The sequence below is a fragment of the Pterocles gutturalis genome, unplaced genomic scaffold (assembly GCF_000699245.1).
Source record: "Pterocles gutturalis isolate BGI_N339 unplaced genomic scaffold, ASM69924v1 scaffold37382, whole genome shotgun sequence".
Taxonomy (NCBI): Eukaryota; Metazoa; Chordata; class Aves; order Pterocliformes; family Pteroclidae; genus Pterocles; species Pterocles gutturalis.
Genome location: NW_010114063.1, coordinates 4,670 through 19,040, shown reverse-complemented (window position 1 = coordinate 19,040; position 14,371 = coordinate 4,670). Strand labels below are relative to the sequence as shown.

General features: G+C 37.5%; 1 protein-coding gene across 1 annotated transcript; it reads right to left on the bottom strand.

Annotated features, from left to right (window-relative positions):
• Window positions 1-6,383: 6,383 nt before the first annotated feature.
• GPRC5B (G protein-coupled receptor, class C, group 5, member B) lies at window positions 6,384-13,617 on the bottom strand. The gene is made up of 3 exons (XM_010074726.1): window positions 12,612-13,617; window positions 7,853-7,965; window positions 6,384-6,428 (listed from the first exon to the last, which is right to left on the bottom strand). The coding sequence occupies exons 1-3, from the start codon at window positions 13,615-13,617 to the stop codon at window positions 6,384-6,386; spliced, it is 1,164 nt and encodes a 387-aa protein (XP_010073028.1).
• Between the last annotated feature and the right edge of the window lie 754 nt (window positions 13,618-14,371).

The window sequence follows — 14,371 nt, the reverse complement described above, 5'->3', positions numbered from 1 at the left end:
AGAGTGTGTGGGAGCTCTGGGGTTTTTGAACCTGATGCAATTTTTATGAAATATTTGCAAAGGCCAGCTTCATCACATCAAGGAATATTAAATAAAATTCAGTGCAATATTTAGTATTTTGTATATGGGACATTCCTAGTCACATGGGATATTTAATCCACTCTGATTCTTCTCCTTACCAGCTGTACAACCAAAAGCCCTAAAATCCATATGGGTCTTGTGCCAGCAAGACACTGGGCAGATATTACCTTGATCATTGTAGAACATAGGGTGTATCCTGCCGCTGCAGTCAAATTTTGGGTTTATAAAGTATAGTTTTTGTTCCCCATCATCATACATCACTTTTCCTGCATATTTTCTATGAGCTGAGATCTTCCAGGTTGGTAGCGCATTGAGCACCTTAAATTAGCACATGGGCCTATTGCAGGCTGGTATTCCGGGTACGTACCAAGAGGATTTTGTTTGCTGGCTTTCAGTTGCATGCCTTGGAAGGGTAACTAAGCTCTCCTGAAACTCTATGTACAAAAGGGGATATTTTGGGCTTATTTGTCCTTCATTGCGTTGCCTCTACCATAACTTTTACAAGAGATAACTCCCCCAACAAACTTGCTTGATGTGAAAGGTGTACAGTACAGATGCATCTTCTGAAATGTACAAAGTAGAAAAACAGATTTTTTATCTTCATAAGTTAAGAGGCAGTGTGTGAAATATTAAAATATTAAGAAGAGAATACGACAGCTGAAATCACAGAAGTAGACTGAGGAACCAGACTTTTGTATCAGCAGAAGAAAAACATTAGGTTAATCTGTATTACAGCACTCTGAAAGAATACAGAGCTTTGAAAACAGCTTTCACTAGGGGGTGGGACATTTTACTTTTATGTAGAGCTTTTGTTCATTTAGAATTGTTTACTCGAGCAAGCAACCCTGTGCTCTTTGTTTGACTGATTTTTTCCCATTTGGCAGACCCTTTGCAATCACATGGATAACATTCTTCTTTCCACTGAGACATAGAAAAGCTATTCTTCCTTGACCTTGCTTGTTGTCCTAAATGACAAAAATATATTTATATACTAGGTGAACTGTATGACTTCATCACTGACTTTTAATTGAAAATTCTTCAAAGCAAAAACCTCAAAGAGCTGCTTTCATTTTTTTTGAACAATCCAATAACTTTCTTACTAACAAGCAACTCTGCCCTCAGCTACACACACACAACTCCCACAGATGGCACTGAGAACTGCATACGCGTGTCTGAGTGCTGAAGCTCTGTCAAAACAAAAAAATGCCATGCATAGAAGAAATATGTCTTTTGGATTGGGTGGGGGACTTTTATGTATTTATTTATTTATTGAACAACAGAGTGTTTGCTGTGGAAGTATGGATGTTTACTTTTTTGTTTCTGGGGATGTTTTGGAAAGTTAAGTATTCAATGTTTCATTTTGTATGGTTGCAGTGGGAAGCAAATCAGAAGACTCAGAACATACATGAAATCATTCAACATCTCGATTTTAGTTTTCACACCAATATCACAAAATACAGAGCTCATGGAATAAACTTTGTGGATTTAGAAACACTCAGTATTACAGCTTTACTTTTATATGTGGGGTGTTGTAAATCAAAGGGAGATTACATAAGAACCCAATGTGCCAAGACATAATTCAGTCCTAGTGTAAGTGAGCACAATTCTGTTAAAACAGATGGAATTGTGCATATTTAGCCAAAAATTTATCTTGTGTTCCTGAATGCTCACTTGCAAGCTTTTCTGTCAGGGACAAAACTCTGGATAAAATAAAGGGGGTTACACCCACATGTGGGCAAGTGTTAAAACTAAGGCAAAAATCTTAATTTAGTATAAACTGGAGTAGCTTCACTGACTTCTGCAGAGCTGTGTCAATTTACACAAATCCAGGCTCTGTTCGTAACAGTTTCATTTTCAGAAACGCTGCGCCTCTGCAATTTCAACTGAAGGCAATGAGAGCTAGGGCTGCTCTGCATTTCTGCAGGGGAAAAAAGTCAAAGGCCCTTTTGTTATCACTTAGCACATGTGCTGAGAAAGTGCAAAATTAAGACCACAGTGATAGCATTTTCAGCAATCTTGTGTATTCGTACTTACATAAGGTGCAAGCAGAATAAAAATCAGATTGGACCCCCTGCTAAGGAGCCCTCATTATTGTTCTAATTTAGTCCTGTCAAGCACAGTCCTCTTTAGGCCTTTATAATTTCAGAATTAGAGAAGATACTGCAGTTCTACTACTATTTCAAGTCAAACAAAGGCCTAGTTGTTTTGACTGAAAGCATGATAAAACACAGATACTCTCTAGCTGTTACTGTGATTCAACATGGATTTCTTCCATCACTTACAGACTTTGTCTTCATCGTTATACCAGTACCCACCCCTTGCTTTTTCCTGGTCGGTGATGCTGGTTGTTGCACCAGATCAGGAAAACCAACCCATTTGAAGAAGAAACTCTCTCCACCTGCATTCTTCAACCCCAGCTGTACCATCTTATCCCCTCCTTTTCACAAGTACTAGAGATTGAGCCAGTACAGGCAACTGCTGAGCCAACTGGAAAAAATAAAAAGAAAATCACTTTTAGTGTTAAGAGTTTGTCTGCTCAGCTCTTTGGCCCACCGTGGGTTTGATAGGTGCCAGAGCTAAGGGTAAATGTGTGCATGTGGCCAAAAGTGGAGGAATGTGGCCCATGCCTCTCAGAGCCAGTTTCCTTTAGTGCAACTTGGGTTATATTGCAGAATTGCACCCGTGGCATCACCACAGGACAATGCTGGCTGTAGCACCATTAGTTTACTGTAATAGAAAACATTTAGGTGGATTTTAACACCAAGATAACACAAACATTGTAAGTAAATAGTAAAGCCTTTATTCTCGTTAAGAACAGCATTTTGAAAATAAAACATTTGCCCATGCTTTACAACCTTTGTAGTTTTGTATACTTATGTACAGTCATCATGGTACACATTGATTGTCTTGAAAATCCTTTAAAGATGTACTTAATAAGATACCAGTATGCAACAATCAGCGGAAAAAAGGGTACGTTATAAAACATACATTAATACATTTAATAAATATATATTATCTATCAAAAATGAGCTTTAGCTCTCATCAATTAATAAAAAGCACCTGCTTTGTAATCCTGTAAATTGGTAGAATAGTCCAATTGTTCTATTATAAAAGCTACAATGCTCCCTTTTGCATGGCCTTTGGTTAGATGCAAGGCATCAAGCTCAAACAGCCGCAATACCTGTGTTTAAACTAAAACCAGAAACATCTAGTTCTATAGTATTTCATGTACTTTGTTTATCGAAAAAACTGTATATACTGAGAGTGCTCTTCTGAAGAAGCTAACGTATTTTCTGGCAAGTGTCAAACACCCTCAACTCACCTGAAAGCAGGACAGGATCTGTAAAGTATGTCTTTGAACTTTTTTCCAGCCATTGATCAGAAGCCAGTTTTTACAAATATTGTTTCAGTAATAGTTTTTTCAGATGCTTTACAATTTCATTTTTCTGCATGGCAACACCATGAGCACATAGCCATCAAGGGTCAACATAGTAGCTTTTATAGAATAAAAGCTAATTATAATTAACTGAACTGCGAAAGGCTTGTGCTTACTTATGTTGTTCACAGATGCTCTACATTCTAGATAACTTTCATAAAAGGCAAAAGTAAACGATGTGTTTACTGTAACAAAAAATAAGTTAACATAAAGGTGCCTTTCTTCAATTACCATTTTATTTGGGGCATTTTACATCACAGACTAGTAACTTACAAAAAAAAGTTGCTTATTACTAATTGTATAAAGTTGAAAAACAGAGACCCTCCTAATCTATTGCCACACCTTCACCACCACAAATTAAACCCAATCCTGCTAATTTTTAATTTTGTGAATAGTCCACATGACTAACCCAATGAGACTAGTCATGTGAGGATCTGGCCATATCTTTGCATAAGGCTTCCAATTCCAAACAACTTCATCAGGAGCAGGATTGGGAACTCTATTTATCAATTCAGTCACATCTAGAAAAAGAAAAGTGTTTCTTAAGATAACTATATCTTGTACAGATTTTGTCCAAGGTCTGTAAAATGTGTATTATAATTCATAAATCCTGGTTGTAGCATGATAAACTTTTTAAAAGAAAGCTGTCCTACCATTTATGCCATGGTCATCTTACATGTTTTTACAATAGAGTTTTATGAGGTTGTTTTTTAATTAAAAATTCTGCAGGCAAGTGATGGTAATAGGCTTTTTTATTGTCCAAATGGTGGATCTTCTGGGTAACTATCATTATCTTAAATACTATCTTATTTGATCAAAGCTTTGGTTAAAACAAGCAAAATGTATTTCTAAGTCGCTGGATAGCATGCAATATCCACCCCTACCCGACTTGGTTACTAAGGCCATCTAGTTACTCACAAAATAAAATAAGCACTCCCTAAAAACAAGCACATGCTTCCTTTGCCTCGAGGAGGGAAGGGCAGGGGGGAGCTAACATACTCCTTTACTCATGCATGATAGAAAAACATCGCTTCTGGTAGAGAAGGGCTTTGAAATAAAACCCCATAAGATGATCATGGCAAGAATGGCAATCTGTATTTTTCCCGTATATATATACACATATGTATCTGTGTGCAACACTTAGGGACTGGTCTTGCAGCCTCTGTACCTGTATGTAGACCAACTGGTGTCGATGGGACTACTGTGGGAGTACAAGTCTGCAGGACTAAGTTCCTAATTCAATAGAATGGGAGGTACACGAATCAGGAAGACTCTTGAAAAATAAAAAGCTTGTCTTTCTTTTGCAGTATACAGCAAGTAACTTCTTTCTGTGAAGCTACTAAGCTACTTGGTTATTTGTACATTATATTTTTTTAGTTTGAAAATATATATTTTTATTACAGCATATGCAAAGTTTAATTGTTATATGTTTCCTATGCCCTCAAGTAAAAACAATTAGCTTTTAGTGTCAAGGAAAGCTAAGATTAACATTGTCCAAACGGTGAGGATACAATGGTGTTTTCAATGTCCGATATGTATTAAATGTTAAATAAAGGAATGATTGCTTAAATGTAATGAAAAACCATGGCACAAACAATGGGCAATGGGAACCTTTTAAATAACCTGGAGAAAACAAAGATTGAAAGCTTTGAGAAAGTTTGCCTTGTATCAACTCAAAAAAGTGGAGGGGAGGGGGAGGAGTAGGGAAGAACCACCTTAAAAAAACAAAAACAACAACAAACAACCTCCAGCATGGAGACTTTACTAGCTAGGCACTAAGATGCACAACCACATTTAAATGCACAAACAACTGCAGTCAAGGGGACTACTCATATGAACAGGGATTAGAACAGGAGGTCCTGACCCTCTCTGCTGCAGAGTTTCTCCGGAAAGGTGGTTGGTGCCGTTCCGCTGCCACCACGGTCCTGCTGGCCAGGCTCAGCCCAATGGAGCAGGCTGGCATGGGCAGGGCAGCACCTCACCTTTCATCCACCACCACAAACTCCTTCTGGCACACTCAAGTCACATTCTCTCCCGAGCTAAGTCTTTGCAAAAGTATATCCCTCCAAAGTTTCACTTAATGGCTTCGTCTGTAGGAGACGTGAGGGCCTGCAGCTCTTTGCTTGCACCCAGGGTGAGGCTGGAATATCGGGAATCAATGCCACACGGCCGAGGAGAGCTGCCTCTGGGCTGGACCTACGCTTTTTCCCTCTGCCTCAAGAAGCTCCATAACTCACATAAAACATGCACAGACCTTTCGTCCCTCCAGAACTGCATTTCCTACACCAGCTTTTTGAAGAGTATCACCCTACAGTGTAATGGTAATTTAGTTGCCACAGAGTGACAGTGCCTGACTACACATGATGTACGTAACTGTACAGTACAGCTAATGAAGCAAACAAGGTACTTTTCATGATGTTTGAAATGAAGGGAAAAGGAGCAAAATGGAAAGAAGTCCTGCATGTTTTCACACTGTAATGGCAATCTCTTGTGGCAACATGAATTAAGTTTAGGTGAGAGGAGGGTATTTTGCAAGCAACTGGCAACCAACAAAAACAGGCTTGCCTTGCACACTAGTTACAGATAAGAGAATATCTTACATTTCAGAATACAACATCCCCCTCTTCCCATTTAAGATGTGCCTACTTCTATTTTAAATTAGGTTCAGCTTCAGTTTTACGATTTTGTTTCTGCAATTATCAGTTCAATGGTGTTCACATTTAGACAAATCCTCTGTAGGATTTCAAAAGCTCCTGGATGTTTTGTTGCTTTGTTCTGGTACTGTTATGGATTCCTCCCTCAAAGACACACTGCCAGGGAACAACATCGGCAACAAGGATTCTTATTCTCTACAGCCTACAGCCTTTCACCAGAGGTGTCGTCCCGTGTAACTTGGCGGAGCAGTTGGTATCTGGAAATAAGGATAACAAACCCATAACTGAGAGATCTAGTCTGTTTGAAAATCAGCATTATCATGCTACAAGACAGCTTTCCAGAGCAAAGGGATACAAAGAAACTCATCTTCCACCCCCCATACAGTACATTCACCTCTCTGTAAAAGCCATGACTATATATACATGTATATCTCTCATTTTATTATCTGATGTTCTCCATTAAGCTTTGTATCCACCTCAGAACAAAGCAAAACAAACAAAATGCCAAAACAAATTCTCTCTCTCCTCATTCTTAAACTGCCTTTTCCCTGAGCTGCATACTCTGGTATCAGGAAACACAGGCATAGATGAATCAAGCATCAGGTGTACATTAATCCAAACATCAGAAGGTTGCTGTTCATTACTGACAGCAAAGCACAAGCCTTTTCATTTTATTCAAGCTGATGTGTTTCCCACTGTCTTACCCACACAGGAAAATCCTTGTATCTAGTTCCTCTTTTTCACTAAAATCAACTAAAACTTACTTGTTTAAAAGCAAAAAGAGACCTGCGATCAGTTCATGTTATTTGGTTTTAAACATAGAGGTTGCGTTATGGAACCAGCTCATGATTCAAAATAAAGAAAACCCAAGTCACATGAGTATAAACTGGCTCATGGGTAGATTTTTAAGCAGCATGTAGGTATGTATGACAAATATGGGGATGAAAATTATTTTTCAACAGTATGCCTGCTATATGAAATGTCTTCAATGCAAATTACACATCATGTGAAAACCATTTAGAAGGTCTGTTTGGAATCAGATCACTAAGCCATTCCTGTAACAACCAGGATGCAGAAAACCAAGTCTATCAAAGAATGGCATGACAAACTATTGTCTAAGAAAGAAAAATCAATTAACATTAAAATATCCTATACTCCTCTTTTATGAATCCCTTCCCCAGAGATGTACACTCTGTGACTTACTTAAAAAAATTACATCTTCCATTTTCTTGTAAAATGTATATGTGAGAGACCACCACTATATGTAATAATGATACTTATTTAAAGTAATGTGCTGGCCTGTAAACATTTGTGTGACTCACATCATCTTGAAAAAAAAAAAATCAGGTTAGAAATGGTGTCACTTAATAGTTATGTTAAATACCTTAACACAAATTTAATTTGAAAGGGCCACTGAATATGTCATCTCAACAAAGAACTTGGTTCACTCAAGCTACACTGCAAAATGTGAACAGCCAAGTAAAAAAAATGCAAAATACTTTGTAACCACATCTTTTTCTAGAGGGAAGGGAAGCATTACATGCATACTTGCTGCTCAGATTTTCATTTATAGCTTTCCCCCATGCTGTGAATAAGCTAAAAGCAGGTTTTTCCATTAGTAGTGGTTCTATATATCAGTGCATATCAAAGACGTCTTACATCATCACATTTTGATACTTACAGTCCCACCATTTAGCACAACTGCCATCTCAGTTGGCTGATAAACATTGCTTCTAAAAGGAGCACTAGGTCGGCTTCCCAAACTGCCGTTTCGAAATCCTGCCGTTCTTAGTGCTGTGTTTAGAAAAGAGAGATCATTCTTAGGAACACAATTAATGCTGTGCATCTGCTTTGAAATCATAAAAGTATCTCACTTCCAGTTTAGTTATTGGGAACTTTGCCATCGACTTTAACTTTCATGCTGCCATACCAGTTTTCACATTGCTTTTGAACAGCAGTTTTTCTTATTTAGTTGGGGATGGATTGTAGAAGAATCCGTTTTACCTAAAATTAACTGTTTGCTGTGGAATGGGAAAAAATTTATTGGAACCAAATTTCTGAAGTTTGCTTAGTCTCCTTTCAATAGGAGCTAAACATCTTCAGTCACCTAACCTTTGATGTATCTTGCGTAATGTATTTTACAAAGTGCTTCGTGTATTGCCCTGGGTACTGTGGGGTTAAGTAAAATATTGCATTTTGCTTTCTATCAAATTCAGAGGACAGGGATCCAAAACATTGCTCGAGCCAGTAAGCATGCTCACAACCCCCCTGAGCATTACTTCAGCATGACTAGCATATAAGGATTTTCCAGATGTTTCAGATTATATTTACTCTGAGAAACTAGAAATATGAAGTAAATATTGCTTTTGAATAGCTTAAACATGGCAAATGACTGTAGCAAACAAGAAGATACTGATTGTCCTTCTTAATGTTTATACCAGAAATACATCGGTCTCTCCATTAATTTTAGCACAAGTTTGGAGTCAAGATGTATACTTGAAATGAGAGATACACATAGTTACAGATATGGTTCTTTCTCTCTAAACCAGTCCGGGGACTGGCACATACAAACTCCCTTTTTACTTCGGGGGTGAATAATGGCTTCACTGAATTCAGATGTGGCCAGGGAACAGAGCTCATTTATCCATGCGACTCACGTGGTGACAACAGGCAATACTCATCTGTGAGCTGGTAAATAGAAACACGCCTGGTTCGGGCACCTGGGGCAAGAATTTCTCTCATATTTAATTCAAATTACAATTCTACACGCCCTGGCTGAAATAGTGAATGAGCTGAAGTTTACAAGAATTTCAGCAGAGACTTTAATGAAACCAGGATTTAATATAGTTGCACTGTGTGGAACAAGATTTAAATGGATCCCACTGCCATATGCTGTCCTCTATCCACTGCTACTCCTCTCTTTGAGAGTTGCGCACAGAGATGGAGAACAGTATTGATTTAACACAGAAATTTAGAAATCTAGCCCTGCATACGCTCAGTCACTGACTTCAGATACACAGACCCTCACTTACTCTATATTTTAAAGCTAGATACTTTTGCAGAACACAGGGAGAACAAAGGATGAAAATGCCTAAACTAGAATTATGGGTTTTTATTTTATATTTAACCATCTCAGGGTCATCAGTATTCTTTCTTTGTAGTTTGGCTTCTTATTGTGTGTTAAACACAAATGATTGCACTGGTATTTGCTACTATGTATAAAGGAAAAAAAAAAATCTCTATAATGCATACTGTCATTAAAATATTTACACATGTACTCAAAATATTTACACAAAATTTCCATGTAATTTCAAAGTTATCTTAAAGAGCCATTAAATCAATTTCACATTGCTAAATTTTCCTTCTCTATTACTGCAATAAGTCTAAAGTCCTTTTAGCATGACAATCAGAGACAAAGCTTGTGGACAAAATACTCATTTTAGAATTTTTTTTCTCATACCAGTTTTACCATTTCTCCTTGTCCATTTTCCATTACTATTAAATACATCTACTTTCATAGAGTTAATATAGGTAAAAAAGAAAACAGTGCCAAGAAGATTTGAGCAAACGTCGTGTCAAAGTCTTCTTTTAAATTGTGCTAACTTTGGTTTTTGGCATTGGCTCCAAGGGTGACTTGTAGTACTAAAATATATTAAATGCAATACAGTGAGTACCAGAGCTGCTTAGGCTTGGGTTTCTTGACAGTTGTAGCATTTTACATTTCACATCTAGATTTTTCATCTATAAGGCAAATTCTCTTTGCCTTGCAGAAGTTGCCCTACTAGTGTGCGATGCACTTTCAGAGAGCACTGAGAACTCATTCAAGTTGCCTTTTTCCAGGTTTTCTAAATACTAACATTTTTACAAGACACAGATATGAAAATAACTCTTTTAAGTAGATATTTCAACTTGTCTGTCATATGAATATTACAATCCCAGAGTAGTGTGTTGTTTAAATGATGTTTAAATAACTGACTTTAAAATAGCTTTGCTTTATTAATGCGTAATGATACTCCTGGAATAGAACAGCTCTTGTTATTATATATAACTTAGAGCTACATTTGCTAAGAAAGAGAGAAACTAGGAGAACATATTTGTGTTTGAACCTATAGTTTAAATGCTGTTCAGACTCTTAAAATGCTGCTTAAAATCTAAAAAAAAAAAAAAAAAAAAAGAGTGAAATTACTGAATTACTTTATACAAGTATTAATGGAAATAACAAGAATTGATGGAAAATAGAATTATGCAAGCATGTTTTCTATTTAAAGCTAACTACTTAATAAAACAAATATTACAGTCAGGGAACTAAGAGGTGTTTTCTGGTTATCATGTCTGCCAAAATTTTACAACTAGTAGATCTGATATTCTTAAACATCATTCTTAAGTATAATTGAAGAAAGGATCCTTTAATTTTTAAACCCTTAATAATGAATTATAGAATTGAGGTTAATTAAATGAATAAAAGAAGAGAACATTCTCTACATACCTGCAGAAAGCCAATTGCTACTAGATTCCAGGTGCTTACCCACGGACAACCATCAGTACAGTGATCTGACTTAACACTTCAGCAGACATAATGTGTGACTTGAATATTATTATCTGTATTTACTTTAAGCTTCTACCATACTACTAAGTTTTGTCTCCAGACCCTGTTGTCATAAGTCTGTACTTAAAAGAATTGCTACAGAGGAATAATGAATATGTTTTGATTGATTAAAAATGTATGTATCCTTCTCCCACATGCCACAGGAATAGGAATGACAGGCATTTATTACAATAAATATTAATAAGGGCATCAGATAAGGAAATTATTTTGTGTTCTACTGCGTAAGATTCAGATAGATTAAAACACAACACAAATTGCACTATAACAGATACTGTAATGATTGTATAGCTATCATATAGCTATCCATTTCACTAAAAAACTTCATCAGTGAATGATTAGATGAAAAAGAGCTTCCAGTTCTTTTTTAAAATGTAGGCATTAATGGGAATAATACAAAGTGAAAAATCTAATTTTGTTCTTAGATCTGCCTTAGTCAGAAATAGCTCCACTGAAGTCCCTGCAGTTACCTTGCTATGAAATTAATTTAATGGGGGATGGAGGGCAGTTACAATAAAAAAGAAAAAAGATGACTGAGATGAGTGCTTTTACAGTCCATCATGAAGCTGCCTCTGTTGCTCTGGAACATTAGTAATAAACAACTGTTCTTTTATCCATGAGATTTTTTTTTTTTTACCACTGCCCTTGGTATATACTCACAGGATCTTAACTCCTTTCTGTTCAAAGCTTCCAAGCTACAAGGAGACCTTTAAAGTTCCTGCTAAAACACTTGGAGGGAAACTGCCTTCCTGACCCGACTTTGTGCCAAACAAGAGTGCTGTATTTCTCCATGCCTGGTCTATATCCAGAGGAAACATCAAACCCAGAGGAAATCAAAGATACATGAAGATAAATAGGAAGCTGAAGTGCCTCGACAACGTGCCCCAAGCCTTCTTTTGGGGGCTGCCAAAGCAATGTGGCAACTATTGGCTGGGACACCCAAGTCTTCTTCTCAATTACAGTAAATAAAAAGCAGTGTGACTAGTAATGAAATGTTTTCTCTAACTGTGAGACATCACCAGACTGCGACCAGGCTTGTGCTTCCCATCGCCAGCCACATAAGCATCCCTGTGTATTTTCTGATAGGGGTTCAATGTTCAGCAGTGGTTTGCATCTCTTAAGCTAACAGTTGTTGCTGGCCCTCTCAGGAATCATTAAAAAACATTTCCATTGCAGATTTTAATGATGTGCCATCACACATTGTTCTATGTCACCAAACAGCTGTGACAAGGAAAACAACCATTACCTTGAAACCTCTATACATACTCTGTTCAGATGTTGAAGCTGTCAGAACAAAGACTGTCTTTGAACTTGCCTATATGCTACTTTGCATTTTTCCTCCACAAAATGGCACTAAATCCCATTTTAATGGAAAGATAATTAATAATAATTATTCTGTTTCTCAAGAGGCCGAGCACTTTGTAAAATAAAGCACTTAATTTTTTTTCTTGAATTTTAGGAAAATATTTCGTATAAAATGTTAACAGATAATGACAAAAAATGTTAAACTATTTTAAAAGAGAGGTTTTTTCCCCCCACAGTTATTTTTTCCAGCTTTCAGTGTTGGCTTTGCATTTGAAAATGTTTAGTTTTTCAGTGAAGAAAACAATGCAGAAGAATCAGTTCAACCAAACACATGAATTTTCTGTATTGCAATTTTTTCCTGTTTCTTCTCCCACTAGGTGATATCTTAATGAAAATTTTAAAAGGGAACAATACGTAGGGTGCAAAATATGTCATTTGTAATGAACATTATTTGGAACACCTGAAAAATGTCTGGTACAGATTATTTCTTTGCTACTACAGAAAAATATAGTACTCTATAGTGAATTCTTACCTGCATTATGTTCATCCATTGAAAAGGCTTTATTCTCCATGTAGCTCCGAGGAAGCTGGATATCTTCCTCAAAAGCAGTTTCACGCATCCTTGGCTGTGAAGTATCAAAATAATTGGGAGTGTTTTCCTGCTGTGGTGGAAGGATGGTACAGTGGACCTCTGGGATGGCATGAAAAATAACAAACACCCAACCACTGGACACCAGTGCAATAGCAAGAGTGGGATCACTCCATTTGTCTCTTCTCTTTAGCTCCGCATTACCAAAGAGGTACATAGTCATCCAGGCTACCCAAATCAGAATGGAAAAAAATAGTGTTATAATGAGGCATACTCCGTTTTTCTTCCATTTCTTAAACTTTCCACAAAGAGTGAAAAGAGAAAATCCCGTGGTGACTACCATCAGGAACATAACGTAAATCAAAGCCATAGCAAAATCCATGGGTTCATAGCTGCAGGCCAGCTTGTTATCTCTGACAACTGTCAGTATTAGCCACTCAGTTGCAATAATGACCTGAACGAGCATCAGGCAGATTGCCACACCAGCTAGATGCCAGCCAGATGGACTCTTCCCATGTCGAACTAGTCTACGAAGTCTCCAGGCTTGAGCTAGTAAGCACGAGAAGCACAAAGCAAAGATAACTCCCCATAGAAACCTTCGGGTAGAGCACACCGTTTCATCTTCTTGTATGATGAAAGCAAATGTCAGCCCAAACAGTCCAAGAGTCCCAAACAGAAAGAGGAAGTGCATTCCCAGGGGGCTCTTCTTCTCTTTCTCCTTGATGAAGGGCAGCCTCACTAGCAAAATCAGCATCAGTAATAACGTCGTCAGCACACCTGCCCCCGCAACTGCCTCCACAACTATTCCCCAAATGGCGTCCAGGTCGCACAGGTACACGTACTGAGGGAGAAGATCCAGTCCACACCCTCTAGATGTACTGGAGTTTTCAGAAGAGCCATAGCTGATCACGAAGAGGAGGAAGAAACCAATGGCTGGGTAGGTTTTCATTTTTCTGTCTGAGAAAACAAAATATTTGTTTGTTTAGCTACAGTTCACTGTGGAGGATTTCACAGCAATTGCAAGTACAGTTTGTTTCACTAGCCCATATTTACTGGTTTTCTGCACTGGATTTGCAGCTGGCATAGCCCACCCCTAGTCCCCTTTGCTGCCCTCCCAGAAAGCTGCTTTTGCCTGTTGTACTCACAATGCAAACGGATTCATTTCTGTGTTTGCACAGATTGAAAACATTTCCAAACACTGCCCCTACAAATAGCCTAAAACACAACCAGAAGAAATTATTTATCCTGTTGCAGAATAATACATTATCTGTATTTTATTGTTCAAATTCACATGCCTGAAGTATGTGTAAATTGCACTGGGCCTGATGCAAGTGCAAGCTGTATCACAATAGGACTGTTTCACAGGCTTGCTCCTTGTACAGGAATAAAGGCAGAGTCAAAACCGCTTTTTTATTTTAAAGATATAGGGGTCCCAGAAAAATAAACATTGTGCTTTTTTAAAAAAGGAAAATCTTGTTTTCATGCTTGGTCAATAGGCAGTTTTATTCAGTCCTTTCATCCTCTTCCAAAGCCCAGGTATTAGATTGCATTTGCAAATGGGAATTCTGTAACAATGGTGCACACATGCAGTGTCATCAATCAACTAATCAAAAAAGAATGACTCATTGTACTTCTTAGCACTTTGAAAGCCATTCAAAGGAAACAACAAAAAACAGAGCATCACTTTCACCAATCCAGAGAGT

What these genes read in the sequence shown, in the direction of transcription:
- GPRC5B (XM_010074726.1), bottom strand. Translation starts at nt 13,617, where the DNA reads ATGAAAACCTACCCAGCCATTGGTTTCTTCCTCCTCTTCGTGATCAGC. An exon ending in AATGGATGAACATAATGCAG is followed by an intron (nt 7,966 to 12,611) that starts GTAAGAATTCAC and finishes TTCTAAACACAG; the next exon opens with CACTAAGAACGGCAGGATTT. An exon ending in TTGTGCTAAATGGTGGGACT is followed by an intron (nt 6,429 to 7,852) that starts GTAAGTATCAAA and finishes CCTTATTTCCAG; the next exon opens with ATACCAACTGCTCCGCCAAG.